Source organism: Camelus dromedarius, chromosome 6, assembly GCF_036321535.1.
Source record: "Camelus dromedarius isolate mCamDro1 chromosome 6, mCamDro1.pat, whole genome shotgun sequence".
Taxonomy (NCBI): Eukaryota; Metazoa; Chordata; class Mammalia; order Artiodactyla; family Camelidae; genus Camelus; species Camelus dromedarius.
In genome coordinates, this window is record NC_087441.1 from 29,263,220 (window position 1) to 29,284,238 (window position 21,019).

The following is a 21,019-nucleotide window of genomic DNA, read 5'->3' on the forward strand; positions in this document are numbered from 1 at the left end:
TGGCCGCACTGAATGTTGAGCACAGCAACTTGCATTTGGTAACGACTGTCCTGAAAGGCTAGGCCTTTCATTCTGTTCATTTTTTTTTTTTTTTTTTTGTGCTCATTTATCTCTGCCCTCTTCCCCACCTCTGCTCTTGGGCAACCCTTCTAATGTGTTTCATAAGTATCTTTCTGTTTGTAAAGTGTTCCAAAATGTGTACTATCATTTTGGTTTATATATCTGACGTAATGTAAATGTTATTCTATACTTCATTCGTGTTTCACTTTTTCACTGACACCCTTTAAGACTCATTTGTGTTACTATGTGTATTTCTAGCCCATGACTGCAACAATTAAGTAGTCCTTCTCTCAAGCCCCTTTCCTCCCCACCAGGAATTGCACAGCAGTGAACACGGTCATTCGTATCTGATTATGGGCCCAGCTGTGTATTATTTCTTTGGGTTGTACACCCAGAAGTGGAACTCATGGGGCAGAGGGCTTGCATGTACTTAATCTGAGCAATTACTTTCCAGAGTGATTTTGTTAGTCTCACTCCCACAGTCCTGCAACCTCTGTATTCCTGCCAACGTTTGGCATTAACAGCCTTGTAAAATTTGCCAAGTCTGATGGGTAAAGTGTAATCTCATTCTTGTGATTTCCATTTCCCTGGATAACTTGATGCATCTGAGCATCTCTTCATATGTTTGCTAGACTTTTGAGTTTCTTCTTTTAGAAAATTACCTCTTAAGATTCATTGTCCAGTTTTTAATGCACTGGCATCTTTTTCCTGTTAATCAGTAGGAAGCAGTCCTTCCTTTGCCCTAAGTCACAAAAGATGATCTCTCTTACTCATTTTTCTATTAAGTTTAGTTTTCACATTCATGTTTAGATCTTTCTGGAGCCCATCTTCCTATATGATATTAAGTAAGGATCTCCATAGAGTGAGTCATTCTTACACCACCAATTACTAAAAAGTCCAACCTTTTTCCATTGGTTTATGGTGGCACTTTTATTGTATGTTAAGTTCCCCAATAGATTTTCAGTCTCTCTTATTCCATTGGTCTCTTAATCTATTCTTATACCATTGCCACATTACATTTGATCACTTAATATTACTTAGTATCATTTAGCACTTAGTGTAGAGACATCTCTTGGGCGGTTCACCCTCATCTTCTGGAATAAGGAGAAGAACAAGCAGTCCTTTCTCAGGAACCCATCCCTGGGACTCCTTTTTTAGTACCTGCCTTCTCCCAGGAGAACTGGAGTCTGGGTTAGGGGTTCTGAGTTCATGTGGGAGGTTTGGACCAAGGGAGGGTTTCAAGCATCTGCCAGCACAAGGAGCAGCAGGTAAACTCTGTCTTGCTCTTGTGGGGAACCTGCTGTGACAGGATGGAGATGGCCTGGGGGGATCCTGCTTCTGTCCTCCTGACCCTGGGGTGAAGGTGGGGGTGACATCCAGTTGACATAGGACACTGGACCCTGGACACTCACACTGACACAGCCTGATGCACATCCTTTCCTAGGAGTCTCTTCATCCAGAGGATTTCCTTGGTGATCCTCTTTGGGCCTCTACCAAATGCCCTATTTGAAAAATCAGGATGTAAACATACTTTTAAAATGCTTCATTTCTTCTTTAATGCTATTTGACAAATGCACACATTTTCTTTCCTTAAGATACTGAGGTTTCTTTCAGCCAGTAGAGCCTTCAACTTATTACCATGAACTTTTCACTCATGGGATATAAGCTGACTTTGATAATAGTCAATGCTTCTTTCAAATTCTTCTGTAAAAAACTTGGCTCGAATCTTTCATGTGTCCACCTCTTCACATTTATGCCTGATCTTTTCATCCACTTTGAAAAGATTCTCCTCTGTCTTTATGGAGTAAATCAATTCTGAATTGGATATTTGAACATTATTTAGTTTTCTTGAAGCAGTACAGGAAGGACTTTGAATTTTCTACAGGAGCTTTTGCTTTTTCTTTTTTTCCTAATTGCTGTGAAGTCCTTTCAGTTTGGAAGCAATTAATGTGATTTTTAAGTGCATAGATTTTTCTCTATATCAGTTAATTTAATCTACATTTTGTTTCTTTTTAAGAGTTTTAAATAAGTAGCGTAATCCAATCAGTTTCTTCAAAATTCTTTTTGATATCTTCTCAGAGATTTTCATTTTATGCATGATTTGTTATATCAAGTTTCTACAGTTCATGTCACCTTCCCCAGAAATAGCCATCACTCTAGTCTTTCAGTTCCTTGCTTATCATCTATTTAGTGGTTCTCTTCATTATTGAAAGTGACATATTAAAATCCCTAACTATTATTATTGAGTTGTTTCTTTCTTCAGTTCTGTCGGTTTTTGCCGCATGATTTTTGAGATGCTGTTGTTAGGTGTACATAAGTTTATAGCTCTTATATCTTCCTAGTGTTATATCTTCCTAATGGAATGTTCTATCTTCCCATTTTAAATATCATTTTTTTGTCTCTAAGAACAATTTTTGTCTTAAAGTTGATTTTCTCTGATGTTTATATAGACATACTGTCTCTTTTAGTTATTGCTCACATGGTATATCTTTTCCCATTTTTCTACCGTCAATCTACTTGTGTCTTTGAATCTAAAGTGCATCTCTAGTAGACAGCATAAAGGTGGATCATTTTAAAAATCCAGTCTGTCAATTACCTAATGCAATTACTGATAAGGTAGGATTTATGTCTGCTATTTGTTTTCTATATGTCATATCTTTCTTGTTACTTTATCCCTTAATTACTGCATTCTTTTTTTGTGTTTAAGTAGATGTTTTCTAGTGGTTTTAATTTCCCTTATTGTTTCTTTAGTAAATAAACATTTTTAGTTATTTCCTTAGTGGTTGCCCAGGGGATTACAACTAACATCTTGATTTATAATAATCTAGTTTGGATTAATTCCCCCATTTAATTACAATAGCATATAAAAACTTTGCACCCTTCTCTCCTTTTGTGCTGTTAGTTAGATAAATTTTATACACTGTATGCACATCAACACAATTTATAACTATTGCTTCATGCAACTGTTTTTAAAACAAGATGGGAGAAAGAGTTGCCAACAGAAAATACATTTATACTTTCTTTTATATTTACCTATGTAGTGACCTTTATCAGTGTTCTATTTTCTCACATGGATTTGAGTTATAATCTAATGTTTCTTCACTTTAGCTTGGAGGACTATCTTTATAATTTCTAGTAGGACAGATCTGCTAGTGACCAATTGTCTCTCTTTTATTTATCCAGGAATGTCTTAAGTCTCTCTTTCATATTGAAGGATGTTTTGCCGGATATAGAATTCATTTAGGGAATTTTTTCTGGTTTGAGAACTGGGTGTTCTGGTGTTCAGTTATTACTGTTTTGGCTGTAGCTCAGAGGAAACCCTGTCTGAAATTGAGTAAAACTATAAGAGCTGTGCTCTCACATAACAAGGAACCCAGAGGTAGGTGAGGGTGGACGTGATTGCTGTTCACCAATTTAATAAGTTTGTCTCCTCCAGACAGTCAGCAGGGCTGTACTTCTCATCTTCCTGGAAGGGAGATGTGGCCATGAGACTGACTCTGACTAATGAAAGGTGAGCAGAAGTGATGGGGGCACTGAAGACCCAGTACGCAGTGCCCCATTTTTCCCTGTTCTTTGGCAATGATAACTGACATTCTAGATGGTGGAGCCAGTTTTTTGGGTGAAGAGGATGAGGATCTGGGCCCAAGATGGACATTTCCCACGAGTGATAAGCTTCTGTTGCTCTTAGGTCTGGGGGTTCTTAGGCAGAGCGGCAGCATCTTGCTCATCCTGAGTAATGCCAGCGGCCCCAGGCATGGCATGGCAGGCTTTGGATCCATGCCTCACCGATTCTCCTGTTCCTGGGCAAACTTCCTCAAGTGATGGAGGCATTTTTGAGCATCTGGGTGATCTGCCATCCTCCCCAGGAATTTCACGCTCTGTGTACTATATCTAGGTTGGTGAGACCTGTGAAAAGTATTGCCATGTCATAATAAAAATGCTTAAAACATGGGGAAACACTATTTCACTTTAAGTACAAGTACCTAGTTTTAATTTTTTTTTCAGATAATTTATTTAGAGATTCTTTCCAGTTCTTCAGTTCTAGGAGTAGATTATCTCCATTATCACCTTAGTTGTAAGAACTTTTCTCAGTCTGAAACATGAAGAAAACAAAACTAATATTTTGCCTGATTCTGATGTGAAATGTCTTATCAAATATACACTGGGAATATCTAGGCAGTTTATTTAGAGAGGTTAATTTGTGCTTTAAAAGAAAAAAAAAGGTTACACCCTACCTGGAACAGCAATGCAGGAGTTTAATAAATGATTATAGGGTGTTCTTGCATCCAAAATCCTCCAAATACATGTTAAGTTAACTAACTGCCAGGTGTTCAGTTACTAACACTGTATTTATACAGTAGTCCTTCATTATCCATAGTTACACTCTCGGAGGTTTTAATTACCAGTGGTCTGAAAATATTAAATGGAGAATTGTAAAAATAATTCATAAGTTTTAAATTGCATGCCATTCTGAGGAGTGTGATGAAATACCTCACTTCCACACTGTCCCACCTGGGATGTGAAGCGTCCCTTTGTCCAGCATATCCTGCCATTAGTCACTTGTAGCCACCACTGTTATCAGATGACTGTGGCGGTATCACAGTGCTTGTGTTCAGTTAACTCTAATTTTACTTAATAATGACACCAAAGCTCAAGGGTAATTGTGTTGGCACTTCAGCTATGCCAGGGAAGCCATAAACTGCTTCATTTCAGTGGAAACTTGGAAGTTCTCACTTTCATTAAGAAAGGAAAAAAATCGTACGCTGAGATTGCTAGGATCTATGGTACGAATGAATCTTCCATCCATAAGATTGTGGAAAAAGAAATTTGTGCTAGTTTTGCTGTTGTACCTCAAACTGCAAAAGTCACAGCCACAGTGAGTAGTAAGTGCTTAGTTAGGACAGAAAAGGCATTAAGTTTGTATAAGATATTGAGAAAGAGAGAGACCACATTCACACAAATTTTATTACCCTATATTATTATAACTGTTCTATTTTTTTTTAGTTATTATTGTTCATCTCTAACTGTGCCTAATTTATAAATTAAACTTGATCATAAGTATGTATTAAGGGAAAACCACAGTATATACAGAGTTCAGTACTGTCTGCATTTCATGCTTCCAGTAGGGGTCTTAGAATGTGTCCTCTGCAGGGAAGTGGGGCTACTGTAATTCACTTCTCTCAGAACATTTTCTTCTCATACTTATTGGGAATATATGTACCCTATAACTTTGAAAGTCACAAAGTCCTTTTGTGTGTTAGCTTTCTTTGGCTTAGAAATAAAATGTAATTGAAAGTCATGCAAAAACTGCTTAGATAATCAAATGCTAAGAGTATCTGCTAGGTTCCTTTGAATAGATTTTTAATGATATACTTAGAATTATTAAATTTTCATAACTAGATACTTCCTTTGCAAACTTATTCAGATTGCAGGATGTAGAACAAAATTACGTTTAAGAAAAGTTGAGGTTAGTTTTTATTCATCTCTGGGGGAGAAGGGGAATTATAAATGTATCTTTGAAATCATGCCGTGTCTTACTCCTTCAAAAGCAGTCTCAATTTTCTGTTGAGATATAACCTAGAAATACTGTCCTCCTCATTCCCTGCACCTGCTGCCGGCTTAGACTAAAAGCTGGCTGGAGCTGAGCTTTCTGCTGTTCCACTCAACCCCGGAGGTGCTGCAGTCACTGTGATGCTGGAGAAGAGAGCCTCTCCACGTGACCAGCCTGGTGCGATACAGGAGGCAGGGCATAAGCTTGTCACCCAGTTTATTTGGGTCCAACTCAAGTTAATGTTCTGGTTGATTTATGCTGATTCCTTTGAAGTCACGAAGCCCACAGGTGACTCCTACAGTTCCCCTTCATCTGTTGGCATTCCTTGGCCAGGAGAGATCTGTTCCCTGCTTCATGTCCTCTCCCTTTGATTACGTTTTCAGCACCACCCCTCCGCCCCCAATCTATCTACAGATACCCAGCAGTCTGCTCTGCTGCTACTGGTCTGTAAGATTCAGATGTTTCTCATCCACTGGTTCCCTCAGTGTGCACTACAGAGGAAGCCAGCCTGTCAGAAGGAGGACATCCGTTTCCTTGGAGAAGTGGGGAGCTACACTAATACGGGCTGAATTCGTGCTCGCCGTATGAGTGCATTATTGAGTGTGCAGTCACAGCCCATAATTCAAGTTTTCATGAAGCATTAAACTGCCACTTGAAACGTGGAACATATTAATATTTTGAAACTATTTTGCAGAAGGAAGCTGTTTATTTAGATTCTGAGGTAGATGAACATATTAACTGGTTCCAACAAGAATATGTGAAAACAGAAAAGGACTGGAGAGAAGTTGATAGAAGGATGAGCCAGACTTTGGAAATAAGAAGAAAGCTAATCAGCAGCAGAACACCTCTGAAGGACATTCTTCAGATGTTTCCTTTCCTGAAGTGCCCTTATCAGGTATCTTTATTTGCTTCTAATACTCCGATTAGAGTGTCCAGATTGATTTTTCTCTTTCCCCTTGGAGTGGAGCGAGATGGTTGTTGTGAATCACAGTCGAATATGTGAGGCCCAAGGGGCTACCCCCAGGACTCTTTAGTAAGACTTTGGGATCATATTCTGATGATACACACTGGCTGCCTTCAGATTTAAAGAGTTCGCCCTCATTGGACACGTTGTGGAGCCTGGGACTCCACTTACTCTGGGGTAGTTTGACAGTGGGAAACAGTTTCCCTTTCATGCATTTAGACAATCAAGATAGTTATCAGAGGACTGTTAGTATATAATATTACTCAGAATCTATTTCCTTTATGATCCCAAGTCATTTCATAAAGTGGTCTTAAAACATACGACGTTTAATGGGTAAATTAAACAGTTTACCATTTAGTTTATTTAAAGTGGCCATTAAAGGGTCCTACTACAATTGTAGCTGTAGTATATAATGAAAAACTCGTCAGAGTACATTTCATGGAAGAATTCTGTGGGTGCAATCGACCAAACGGGAAATGAAGAGTTTCACATGCTTTTCTCCCCCCCCAAAAAAACTGAAGTAAGAATTTGCCTGCATATTTTATTTTAATAATAACATTTATAGCAAACATCTACGTGTTTATTATTAGTAGCAGGCATGCTCTCAATGCTTTACATGGATTGTTTTATTTAATTGTCTCTCTGTAACCCTACCTCATTTATTACTTTCTTTCTCCTTAATCTTTGGGTTGCTAGGAACAGTAATAGCTGATAGCCTCTGGCTTTTAGAAGAGGATGCCAGATTGACACATGTACAAAATATACATTCAAAGCAAAACCTGTCAAACAGATGGTCTATAAACTCCTTAAATGTGAGGAGCATGTTCCAAACATTGTAGTATTTCCCAAAGTACTTCGAAGAGTACTATGTGTAAAATACAAATGAAGTACTGATTTTTTTTTTTAATGCTGAATGAGTTAGTAGATGGTTGGTGTCTTAGTCCATTCCAGATGCTATAACAAAAATACCATAGACTGAGTAGCTTAAACAATAGAAATGTATTTCTCACAGTTCTAGAGTCAGGAAGTTCAAGATCAAGACACCTGCAGAGGCAGTGTCTGTGAGAGCCCCTTTCCTCCTAGCTGTCACCTTACAGAGATGAAGGGGCAAGCTAGCTCTCAGGGGGCTTTTGTATAAGGGCACTAATTCCATTTATGAGGGTGCTGTCCTCATGACCTCATCATCTCCCAGTGACCCCACCTCCTGATACCATCACATTGCTAGGTAATTTTGGGGGGTGGGGGTTGCGGGACACAAACATTCAGTCCATAGCAGTTAGTAAGGCTGCTCTGGTCACTGATGCTGCAGCCTTTGAGGTTTTCATTGAAGTGCAGCCTACAAAGTTTTAGTGATTAAAGCAGATGAGCTACGGTTCAGCAACCTTTCAAAGAATCATGGTTGATAGTAAATGTGGGGTCCATTATAGCCTGAATGAAGGGCAGAGGGATTTCAGATCAAAGGCTGTCTGTCTCCTGCTCTGTCTAGGTCTCCCACCCTGGCATCTGTAAATCATTTCCTCCCATTCCCTCAGGTATTTCACCCTTTGTATCCAAAATGCAGGCTGAGGTATAGCTTTGGCAATGACTGTACTTGCTGAATAAAGTTGGCTCTACTTGTTGTTTTAAACAAAAGGTTTAAATGTTTGATGCTTCTTCAGGAAGTACCTCCCTAACTCAGCCTCCTGTGACTAGCTGGGATGTAGAATTTATAACACTCTTACTGTGTTTCTGAAAATAAAGCAAGCTTGACTTTACTTAGAAATCCAGTTAAGCGGGGAGGGTATAGCTCAAGTGGTAGAGTGTGTGCTTAGCATGCCCGAGGTACTAGGTTCCATCCCCAGTACCTCCATTAAAAAAACAAACAAACAAACAAACAAAAACAACTCAAAAAATACCCAAATCCCTATAGGAGGACAGCTGTCCCTTCTTCAAACCTCCCCCATCAGCTATTGCTACCACCAGTGTGAAAACACCTGGTGACGTGCTTGGGGATGCAGGTGTGGTGGAGTAGAAGCAGCCACTGGGGGAAGCTGGTCCCAGGAGTTCACACAGACTATCCACCACCACCAGCACTCATCATTGCCCTCCTCTCAAAAAACTGTCAACAGGAAAATAAAAAACTTGAAAAATGTACTTTATGAGACTATCTAAAATATTATCAACTAGCAATTTGTTACTGGGACCCAGTGGATGTTGGAACTGACAAGCTGGAAGATGTTCTGAGGGACAAAATACCAAACTCAAATTTAAATGATTCCTCAAATTTTCCAACAAATCTTTTGTGATGCTCCAGTCTTCACCTTATTGAGAAACGATTTCAACAACAGAACAATAACACCAATGTAGCAATGTGCACATCTAGGGCTAAAATCTTAGTTTAGAAAAATCATTCTCCATTAAAAGGTACCCAGGGCTCTTGGGAAAGTAGCTGACTCTAAGGCTGGGGCAGGAAAAAACACAAGATGAGCCTGAAATATTGTGTAGTGTCAGAAATTAAGGACATGCTCACAGAATGTCAAAAAGACACAGGAGTCAGCTTGAAGCAGCTCCTATTGGCCAAATCTGGACAATCTGAGCTTTAATATAAATAATAAAAGGACCACATATATGGTCATTTGAGTAAAATGGAAATTTATTATTCTGTAGTGATATAAATAAATAAATAATTAACATGGGGGAAAAGAAAGCTATGCCTCAGAATAGAAAGCCAGTAAATTTAGAAAGAATGACAGGATTTGAAAAATCACCATTTGGCAACTATCATAGTAATATCTGATTCAGGCATGGATCATTAGTGGATGCTAAATCTTATGGATGAAAGTTACAGGAGGGACAAGATACTTAGGTCAACTAGAGTTACCTTTCTATAAAACACAACTATGAATAAATATAACATATATGTTAATTAACCTGGCAGAAGACATCTTAACCAAGTGATAAAAGTATCTTCAATGATGGGACAAATTACCATCTTCTCGATGGAGTGAGAAGTGCCAGCATTCTTGCCAAAAATACACAAATCATGAAAAAACATCATACAGACCTAGAATGAAGGACGTTCTGCAAAGTTATTGGCCTCCACTTTTCAGAAACATCGAGGAATATAAGGAAAGCTAAGGTGCTGTTTCAGACTGGAGGGGACTAAACAAACATGTCTAAATCTCACATGTGTTCCTGGATTAGATCCTGGACTTACAAAGCATGTGAGTGCAACAACTGGCAAGCTTGCATGAGGTCCTTGGATTAGCTTTTCCTGATTTTGATGGTTATGCTGTGGTTATACAGGAGAGTGTCCCTGCCCTTCCTAAGTACAAGGACTAATAATACACAATGAAGATTTAAGGGTTAAGAGGGCGTCATGTCTACAGCTCACTTTCAGATGGATCAGAAATGTTAGCATTTGGGGAAGTTGCATGAAGGGCACTTGTGAGCTCTATTTACTCTTTCTGCAACTTTAATATAAATTTGACTTTTTTTTTTTAAGTTCTAAAAAATTCCTAGGCTATGCACTAAAGATAGTGGGCAATATTTACCCTCCTTATGCTTCACTTCACATCTCCCTACTGAGAGAGGTTCTTTTTAGGGTGTTAATCTAGATTAGTGGTCCACTGAGAGTTGCCTGATAACAGAGCCACTGCACCTTTTCGAGTATGCATTCCAGTTTTCTGATAACTTAATTTTTGGACCTTATCTTTGGGCAATTTATGATCCACCAAAATATTCAAGAAACGATGAGACCCAGTGGGTAATATGTAACTGTTCTTTAGAGTTTTAGGAAAGTGATGATTACATAATTGCTACTTGTGTGGGTAATGAACAGTCTTTTAATACCACTCTATCAAAAAAAGTCGGGAGGAGGACAGTGGTGGTGGAATTCTCTGAAGAGAAGAATTTAGACAGTGGTAGGAAGAGGTGTTTTTGAGTAAAGGGGTTTCCATACAGGTAAACTGGTTTTGCTTTTATCTTGTAGTCAAACCTACACTTGAATTGTTTGTCACCCTTTGTCTCTGTCTGATCGTACAGTCTTTAAAGTTCTTTCTCCTTTAGGATACCATGGTTAGGTATTTTTTAAGGTTGGCTTTCTAAAATCTGACTATCATCTTCTTTTGCCTCCTGTTCGACACTGCCGAAACATACCAATGTAGTTTACCTAAAGGAATGTAAGATCCCATAATATTAGTGGGGGTCACCCAAACAGCCAAAATATGCATTATGTACTTTGTAACCCTCGTTTACTTGAGTCTGCATCCAGTTTTAATCCTACAGGCTTAGAAGTTTATCGTGTCCATTATCTTTTCTTATTCACTTAAGGCTTTCATTCTTTTCTCCTCCTCTGTCCTAAGTCTTCACTTCTGCACTAAAGATAATCAAATATCTAGTATATAGACTAGCATTCAAAGCTTAATATAATTCTAAAGAGTAATTTACTTCCTTACATTCTATACATTAGCTTTTCTTGTAATCTTTTCCTTTCAGATGTTCAGAGAATTCCAGCTTCTCACAAGAACAGATATTTATAAGAAAACAAGGCACATTTTGGAATCCTATTCGGAAAATATACTGGCTTCTTTTTCTTTGGTGGACAATCCAATCAATATTGCATTGCAAGAAAAAGTGAAACAGCATACAGATGAAGACACGTTGAAACGTTAGTAAACCTGGGGGATAGGGTAATCTGGTCTCTGTTATCTGTGTAATTCAGGATAATTAGGAAAGGTATACGCTGGTAATAAGTAAAAATTCAGTGAAACAGCATATGGAAAAGAAAAAAAATTCTCAAATAGGAGGAGTTGAGGTATAGATTTAAAAAGTACACTCGATACTGTAAAATTGTATTTAGGAAACTAATAACCTGTTAGTTTCGCACACAAGGTAATTTACAAACCACAAGGGTAAAGTACAACGAAATCATCCTGGCTGATGAGCAGAGTACTGAACTCTTATCTTCTGGCAGTGATCTGGAGGGCAGAACAGGAGATCTTGAATGTTTAGTAGAAGGGGATGTTGGTCAAAAAAATTAGTAAGGAAACACTGACCTAAGGAAGGCTAGTGTGTTCTCTGCAGAAGGTGACAATTAAAAAATCCACGTGTTTTTACACTTTGCTGACAGTTGTAAGAAATTAGTTTTACTTGGACTGTAAGCATGTTTGCTTTGACAGATATGAAGATGACAGCCATGTGCTTACTCCTACCAGATGTTTTTGGGGAGGATCCCAGCCTTTTTGTCATTTTGAATGAGAAGGTATGTCAGTGATCATTGGTTTGACATTTCATATCTTTGTATGGTAATTTATTTGAAGTAGGTTGGTGGCCTGCTGTTTATTTACAAATATGCTTAATTACAACAAGCTCACTTATTGTAATATCTTGGTTAAATTGAGGCACCTTGTATTATTCAGCTATTTCACACATCATGCAATGGTGACTCTATTGTAGTCTTTTTTTCAGGTGCAAGTGTCCACACCTGTGTTAGAAGTTAAGAACCCTTTCAACAGGGATGTTTGCGAATTTTCTCTGTATTTAGAAAAAGAGAGACTCACAAAGGTGGATGACTGTGTTACAGCTTTGGCTTCTCTCATAGCTGCCTTCCATGTATTTGGGATCCAGTGTCCAAGAAAACTGTCCCAAACCCTCAACTTCCTAGAGACACTGATTTTTGATGAGCATAGTCCATGAAAGAAAAGGAAAAGGAAGTAGGATTTCAATACTCAGTCACTTAATAGCATGCTAGATATTTGGTCAGAATTGATCTCCTGGACGGCTGAAACTATAAAAAGCTGTTTTGATTTAGTAGAGGTAGATATTAGAAAATCAACTTGTCTCGTAAGATTCGAATGAGTATCAATGCCTTCTAACTTTACCCTTCCATACTTAAATTCTTTGTGAAGTTCTGTAATATACTACTGCTTAATTAAAGAGCTATTTTGAGGTCTAAGAGTTTCCAATCCAAGTTAACACTTTCAACGGGACATTAGATTTTAAAAGATTCTATGCTTCAGATTTACCTAAATCCTTCGTTTGGGTTAGGGTTTGGCCTTGCATTTAATGTGCCTACTTTTGAGACTTAATGCCCAGGAGCTGCACATTTGTGGCCTGGGGTTCTGCCTCTTTGGTCTGACATTGCTTGAAAACACCTTAAACTTGCACATTTTAAGAAGATGCACATACTCCCTGGTTCCTCTTTCCCTCAGCTGACCTGCCCCGGGGGGTTTGTTTCCTTGTCACTCCTGAGAACCAGGGCTGCTGCATTCCTGAGGTCTCCTCACTGCTGGCGGGTCTCACCGGCACAGGTTTTGATCATCTGTGACAGTGTTCCCGCCTTGAGGTACAGTGACATGCCTGGTTCCTGTCTTCCCACATGGTTTCTGGTTTTCCCTCATCTTGACCTCCGGTGTTCTCATCTGTCCTGGTTGCCCCTTAGGCTTGTTTGTCTCTGTAATAAGGAACTAGCTTTTCACTTCCAGGGCCACTTGGACCCCGGCTTCTGGTTTCCAGGTTAGGGCCCTTCCTCAACCTCCCTCAGGAGCCCCTGTCCTGGTGCTCACCCAGCCCACCGGCCCATGTTGCAACTCATCCAACATTACAGTTTTAAGGTGTCCCTTGCTGTCTTCATCACAATCTCATTGTTACTTAGTTTCGACAGAACCAGCTGGTTTAGAGGCTGAAGAATTTGAGTGGGCTAATATTGCATCACAATGCGATGGACATTTTTCCTGGGCTACTTCATTCAAATTAAATTTTTAAGTTTAAGAAGGGATTTATATGAATTATTAAAATATATTTTTAAAACATATATCTCTGAAAAATTCTGCAAAATACTATCTTCCTCTCTGTTCATTAAAATGCTTAAGTCAGTGAGATAAAAGAACAGACCAGCCGCCCACCTCGGCGAGGACTACTTCCCACTAACAAACACGAGAGTGGACGGGCAGAGTAAGTAACAAATCTGTACGTTTCACTTTTGCGTAACTAGTCCCTATTCCAGTCATGATACAACATGCCTTTAGTTCCTTAGAAAATTTCTTTCTTGTCCCCTGATTATTCAAGTTGCATGATCTTATTCCTCTTCTCCCAAATGAATTTACCAAGTTCTTAAAGAGTCCTTTCCCTAGGAGGTCTGCAATCTCTATCTTGGCCTTGAATGAAAGCCTCTCTTTGTTCCTTTAGGCTCGGGCAGAGAGAGAGGGGGTTGGGCTGCAGGGAAACTGAAGAGAAGTCTGGCTCCAAACTTGACAGACGTGAGCTGATCATGAGGGCAGATTCACGTTAAGCTTTATTGTTTCTTTCAGTGATGTATCATTCTCCAGTGCCCAGCACGGCCGTGCTGCTTAGCGAATATTCAGTATTGCTTGACCAACCTGGACCTATTTTCTTTGGAGGATGGGGCCAGTGAATCTAGAATCTGAAAAATGGTGGCCTAGGGGTACTTTTCAACCTGCAGACAGGTCTCTATGTGGCTGGCAGAGTGTTTGTGATTTTTAAAAAATGCCTTTAGATGGGAAAGTCTTGTCAGCTTCCACATTCCCCATCCCTCCCTTTTGTCTTACCCCAAGTCTGCTTCTCTCATTTCAGGGACATCCCTGTCATCATGGCTCCCTACTTCCCCTGTTCAATCTTATTAGACTGTATACCAGGGGTGGAATGGTGAGAGGTTTCCACTTCTTGCGGTGGATGTTCCACCCTCGTAGGAACACTCAATGCCTTGCTTCTAACATATAACATGCTTCCTAGAATGAGTAGATGTTTTCAGTAAGATATAAAAGGCTCTTTTTAAAAATAATACATGCTTTAAACTGGAAAGAAGTCCCCAATGGGTGTGAATCCTACTTAACAATAAGATTTTTTGAATTTTTTTTTTTGATGCTCTTCACATCATCTGGGACATAGTTTGACAAACAACTGCGAATCCTACAGATGCATCCCCACAGCTATCTAATGCCCACATGTTTGATATTGTTGCTGCTCTCATTCGCCCCTCCTATTTGACAAGCTTTCTCAAAAATCATACATACGTAAAAAAAAAAGTATCTGTAATTAAGATTTTTATTTCATTCATGTCAGGTATAACAAGTGCAACTTGAATGTACAAATTCTGAACAAAACATTAAAAAAAGTCAACAACGAAAACCTTTTTTAAAGCAGATTCATGCAAAGAAATGAATGGGGCACTGCAGAGGTCATGGGCCCTGTTTTACCTTGAATTATGACAAATGCGAAGGACCACTAATAGACTTCCCACAGGGATATCAAGGGAATCCTACATGAGAAAAAAATGAGAGCAAAAGAGGAGAGAGGTGGAACTTTCCCCAGAATTCAGACAGCATGCTACAAACTTACTTTCTACTTTTAAAAGAGTCCTTGAATAAAAATCCAATCCTGGAATCAGAAGTTACATACAAAGGCTGATAAAACGATTTACCTTTTGTGTTGGAAATGCATTCTTGCAAAAGAAACACTACCAGCTATCATCAGTCTATAGGTTATCAAGGGCTTTCATTTAAAGTGCATCTGTAGGCTTATACATTGAGGCGAACTGTTTTACAAAGAGTCTCCAAAACGGAGCTTTTTGAATAATTGCTTTGTAAAGTCGCCTCCCTGATTTTCGAGCATTTAGAATCTCGGTATTGATTGATGTTGCTCCCTCACATCTTGCCTCTTCAGGAAAATCTATATACTCTCTCTTCAGCCAATCCTGAAGAAAACCTTTGGGTTTGGAGGACCCTGCGAGGTCTGAGGCAGAGCTCTTTCTGGATTAGTGTTTCTATCGACAGAATGAGCCTTTCGTCTCTGAGAAGCACCACAGTTACTTCAATGCCGATTAGAGAGAAGCTCAAGATAATCTCATAAATAGTTCAAGATCAAGATCATACAAACAGCACCCCCTCCCCCCATATTCCTTTTTTCCTTTGATATCACTGGAGTCTTGTAAACACGCAGGGCACCATGATGTGTGAGACTGATGCCATTCAAATACGTCACCTAATTTATTTATGCTTATATATTTTATTTTTCAAGTTCATTATTTATATACATGTTTTTGGTAATTATAGTAAAGATGCTGGTGAAAAGTAATTTAACATTTCATAATGGCGTGCAAAAGTAAAAACACTGATTTAAAGAAAGGTAATTTTTACCACTATTCAGCCCCAACAGATTATGACAAGCAGTTAGGCAGTATCAGGACTTGCGAAGTTATACTCAGCATAATGCTGCAATTCAAAATATGGCACAGAATTAACAATACCGGTAACAGTCCCGCTGGCTAAATTTAGCCAGGTTTTGACTAATTTGGTTTAAGTTGAAGTTTGATTATATAAAAAGGCTCCTGAAAGTATTGAAAAAGAAAAAGCGTACATGAAAGAGAATTCAACAATGTTTACAAAATGCCAGAAGTTCTTACTCTGCCCCACCCCGACTTTGTCCATAAATAATTAATGAAGTCCCCCTTCCCCCCGACTCCCCAACCTCAAAAAGATTTACAAAGATAAATTTAGCTCAGTGAACAGAACCGAAAGATGACTGTTGTTAGACAGTACCTGGTTAAAAGCTCAAGCACTTTCGTAAGAATTCATATATATTGTCTCTTGAGGAATATAAATAATCTGATAGCATTGCTCTTTAGAGTTTTGGAGACTTCTCACTTAGGAGTTACAACTGTCTTTGTGCTTTGAATAAAACATGAGCTTTAAAGCAGAAAGCTGATGGTAGTCAGAATTCACCATCCTCAAAGTTCATTATGAGAGTTCTTCTCTGCGGCTTTGAACATCAGGATAGAATTGAAAATTTTGAGAGCAGGGCCCAACTTAATGCTCATAATTTTCACAATGTCTGTCTGGGTCATAAGCAGAAATGCTTCTCCATCAATTTGCTAAAATGGGAGGAAAAAAAAGATTGTGAGTTAATTGGACATAGAGTCGTGAAACATATTCAAGGTTAAATTATCAGCTGTCTTGTACATAGCAACACTGAAACGGCACGGATGGGAGTTCATGTGTACAAACAACATTTCCTGGTAAGTGGACCTTTCTTATCTACAACACCACCCACCCCCAAATGTGGACTGGGAGAAAGTCAAATTCATTGATCTGAAAAATCAGCCCATAGAAAGTGCAAGGAGCCCATATTTTTCTGTGATTATTCTGACATAGGCACTGAGTCAAGAACTTGGAAAAATCTAGAATGCCCCAAACCCAGTTCTTATCATGGCAGGTTTTATTTTTTTATTTATTTTTATTCAAGTATAGTCAGTTACAATGTGTCAATTTCTGGTGTACAGCACAAGGTCCCAGTCATGCATACACATACGTGTATTTGTTTTCATATTCTTTTTCATTAAAGGTTATTACAAGATACTGAATATAGCTCCCTGTGCTATACAGAAATTTTTTAAGTCTAATTTTATATATAGTGGCTAACATTTGCAAATCTCAAACTCCCAAATTTATCCCTTCCCACTCCCTTTTCCCCAGTAACCATAGGATTGTTTACTATGTCTGTGAATCTGTTTCTGTTCTATAAATGAGTTCATTACTATCCTTTTTTTTTTTTATAGATTCCACATATAAGTGATATCAAATGGTATTTTTTTTTTCTCTTTCTGGTTTACTTCACTTCGAATGATCTCCAGGTCCATCCATGTTGCTGCAAATGGCATTATTTTATTCTTTTTTTATAGCTAAGCAGTATTCCGCTGTATAAATATACCACTTCTTTATCCAGTCATCTGTCGATGGACACTTAGGTTCTTTCCATGTCTTGACTATTGTATATAGTGCTGCCATGAACATTGGGGTGCATGTTATCTTTTCGAATTAGAGTTCCCTCCATATATATGCCCAGGAGTGGGACTGCTGGATCATTAGGTAAGTTTATTTTTAGTTTTTTGAGGAATCTCCATACTGTTTTCCATAATGGCTGCACCAAACTGCGTTCCCACCTGCAGTGTAGGAGGGTTCCCTTTTCTCCACACCCTCTCCAGCACTTATCGTTTGTGGACTTTTGAATGATGGCCATTCTGACTGGTGTGAGGTGATACCTCAGTTTTGACTTGCATTTCTCTGATAATTAGCAATACTGAGCATCTTTTTATGGCCTGTTTGTTGTCTGTATGTCTTCTTTGGAGAAATTTCTATTCAGATCTTATGCCCATTTTCTGATTGAGTTGTTTGTTTTTTTGATGATAAGTTGTATAAGCTGTTTGTACATTTTGGAAATTAATCCCTTGTCAGTCACATCATTTGCATATGTTTTCTCCCATTTTCTTATGTGCCTATTGGCCATTTGTACGTCTTCACTGGAGAACTACTTGTTTAGGTCGTCTAGCCATTTTTGGATTGGGTTGTTTGTTTTGTTTGAGCTATTTATGTATTCTTGAAATTAAACCTTTGTCAGTAGCATCATTTGCAAATATTTTCTCCTATTCCATAGGTTGTCATTTTGTTTTACCTATGGTTTCCTTTGCTGAGCAAAAGCTTGTAAGTTTAATTAGGTCCCATTTGTTTATTTTCTGCTTTTATTTTTATTGCCTGGGTAGGCTGCCCTAGGAGAACACTGCCAAGATTTATGTTTTCTTCTAGGAGGTTCATTGTATCTTGTCTTATATTTAAGTCTTTAAGCCGTTTTGAGTTTATTTTGTGTATGGAGTGAGGGAGTGTTCTAAATTCACTGATTTATATGCTGCTGTCCCGTTTTCCCAACATCACTTGCTGAAGAGACTGTCTTTTCTCCATTGTATAGTCTTGCCTCCTTTGTTGAAGCTAAATTGACCGTAGGTCTGTGGGTTTATTTCTGGGCTCTCTGTTCTGTTCCATTGATCCATATGTCTGTTTCTGTGCCAGTACCAGGCGGTTTTGATTACTCTACCTCTGCAGTATTGTCTGAAGTCTGGGAGGGTCATTATTCCAGCTTCATTCTTTTTCTTCAGTATTGCTTTGGCAATTCTGGGTCTTTTGTGATTCCATATACATTCCAGTATTATTTGTTCTAGTTCTGTGAGAAATGTCATGGTAATTTGATGGGATCACATTAAATCTGTAGATTGCCTTGGGCAGTATGACCATTTTAACAATATTGATTCTTCCAATCCAAGAACATGGGATATCTTTCCATTTCTTTAAGTCATCTTTAATTTCCTTAATCAGTGTTTTGTAGTTCTCCATGTATGTCTTTCACCTCCTTGGTCAGATTTATTCCTAAGTATTTTATTGTTTTGGTGATTTATTGTATTGTTTATTGTATTTAGTTATTTTAAAAGAGATTGTTTCTTTACTTTCTTTTCCTGCTATTTCATTGTTAGTATAAAGAAATGCAACTGATTTCTATATGTTAATCTTGTATCCTGCTACCTTGCATGGCAGGTTTTAGAATGAGATCTGAGTAAGTACATAAATATTTGTGGCTATAATCAAAGGAATTCAGGCAAACACATCAGCTACATGCTAACATTCAAAAAAAAAATCAGCTTTCCACCATGAAGAAAAGAAAACTGCAATAACATTCATTTTTGGAATGGCCATAATTATTCTTCAAATACAGAAGAAAAGCAATTACTAACAAGGGCAACCCACAGTGTAGCTGGGGAACATGAGACTCGTGTGAAGAGTTGTAGACTGGTTCTCCTCCACCTTGGGTAATTGTAAGACACATCTTTCCTCTCTCTGGGTCTCTTCTAAGACTAAACGTCTATGCTGTACAGAATAGAATGCTGTGACGTTCCAAGATACAACTCTATGAAGATAATGTCTCACTTCATGGGTACAGCACAGGAGTAGTCTTCTTGTATAATTTTCAGCTCTTAGGGAGTTCGACCACCTTAAAAAAATAAATTCACTTCTCTGTTTTCTCATTTTGTACAAAAAGCAAAACACACTTTTGCTCTCAGCCTCAGAGTACGTAAGGAACCTTGGCAGCCGTGTGGAATTAGGGATTGAACTGTGTCCTTCCCAAATTCATATGCTGAAGAGCTCATCTCCAGTAACCTTCAAATGTGACTTTATTTGGAAGCAGGGTCACTGCACTGTCATCAGTTAAGGTGAGGTCATACCATAGCAGGGTGGGCCCCTAATCCAAGATGACTGCTGTCCTTATGAAAAGGGGCGATTTGGACACAGACAGACACATACAGATAGAGGACAACGTGAAGACAACCAGGGAACACCATCCACAAGCCGAGGAGAGAGCTTCCTCCTGGCCCTCGGAAGGAAGCTACTCTGCTAACGTGATGACTTCTACACTTCTTCAGATGTCTGGCCTCAGAATTGGAAGATAATAAATTTTTGCTGTTTAAGCTGCTGGTTTATGGTACTTTGTTACAGCAGCAAACGAATCCTACCCTAAATTCTGTATTCAGTTCACTAAATAAAGGCTAAAGTAATTAAGTAGCAGTTTCTTGAAATTTTCCTCTTTCCTCTAAAAATAAAAACCTATAAATTTAAATTGCTTAATAAATACTTAATCAGGAAGAACTAGAGTCATCTTATACAACTCCAAGTAACAACTTTTTTTGTGGAAAAAAATTGCTGCTTTTCAGCAAGGAAACATCCTACTGTCATAAACTCAAAGTAAAGACATTGTGATGTTAATTTCTAAGTGTAAGACAAGGTAAGTGACAGCCATGAGAAACCCGTTTCTATTGTTTTCTGGAAACATTTGCTGTGGTCCCATGTGCTTGTGCTGTGACAGCCTTCTGAGAATCAAGGCCAACAAGAGAAGCAGATCTATTTACACTTCACTCAACCCAGGCAGACCGTGGGAGAATGAAGGGTCTGATGGAAGTCTTCTGAGTCATTAACAAAAATGTCAACTCACACACCGGCTCCCAAGGAGCTCACTACAAAGAGTGAGCGGTTTATTACAACCTTGGACCCTACTGAGTCTTCTTCTGAGACTGTAGGAGTTTAAAGTGACAGATGACTGATGAAAAGGAACATTCAGAAAATTACAAGGCTGGGATCTGAAAGTTAGAAGTGGGATGAGAAGGATAAATTTTGGTAGATTATTATTTTTATGGTTACCCTGGGAAGGCAAAAATCATCTTGCGGCTAGAGTCAGTGTATTACATACATGCTGCTCTGAGGTGGGGCCATAAGGATGAGCCTCCACTGGAAAGAAGTAAACAGTTCAAGAACTTTCTAAGAACAGGGATCACTGCAGTGTATTCCTGGGTTTATTTTTTGTTTGCTTTGTAATGCATATAAATTGGTCTAACTCCAGAGATTAAGTATCTTGCTAACGTCCCAAAACTCTGAAGGAGGATTTTGAACTTGGGGGTTTCTTGCCCAAATTTCATTATTCTTTCCACTGTGGACTGACGGTTCTTTTTACAGTGTTTTAACTCTGCAAATCACAGCGACATGCTCTTTGAATGTCTTTCTCAGAGTGTAAAGGTATGAGTATATTCACCCAATAAAAGCTTACTAAACATCAATTATATTCTAGATATTCTT

The 21,019-nt window shown here is 38.6% G+C and overlaps 2 protein-coding genes across 9 annotated transcripts in view; one reads left to right on the forward strand and one right to left on the reverse strand.

Moving 5' to 3' along the window:
• Positions 1-20,980, forward strand: part of SAMD3 (sterile alpha motif domain containing 3) — an 80,518-nt gene extending 59,538 nt beyond the window's left edge. For 3 of the 4 annotated variants that reach the window (XM_031456312.2, XM_064486704.1, XM_064486706.1), the window contains 4 exons: positions 6,306-6,506; positions 11,052-11,223; positions 11,735-11,817; positions 12,024-12,534. In XM_031456312.2, coding sequence (XP_031312172.2) covers positions 6,306-6,506; positions 11,052-11,223; positions 11,735-11,817; positions 12,024-12,251 — 684 coding nt within the window. In that variant the 3' untranslated portion in view covers positions 12,252-12,534. Of the gene's footprint in view, positions 1-6,305; positions 6,507-11,051; positions 11,224-11,734; positions 11,818-12,023; positions 12,535-19,433 lie in introns of those variants that run through there. The other variant, XM_064486705.1, reaches the window with a different exon arrangement.
• L3MBTL3 (L3MBTL histone methyl-lysine binding protein 3) overlaps positions 14,601-21,019 on the reverse strand; it is a 108,677-nt gene continuing 102,258 nt past the window's right edge. For all 5 annotated transcript variants that reach the window (XM_031456309.2, XM_031456311.2, XM_031456308.2 and 2 more), the window contains one exon: positions 14,601-16,443. In XM_031456309.2, the coding sequence (XP_031312169.2) occupies positions 16,300-16,443 (144 nt within the window). In that variant the 3' untranslated portion in view covers positions 14,601-16,299. The remainder of the gene's footprint in view (positions 16,444-21,019) is intronic.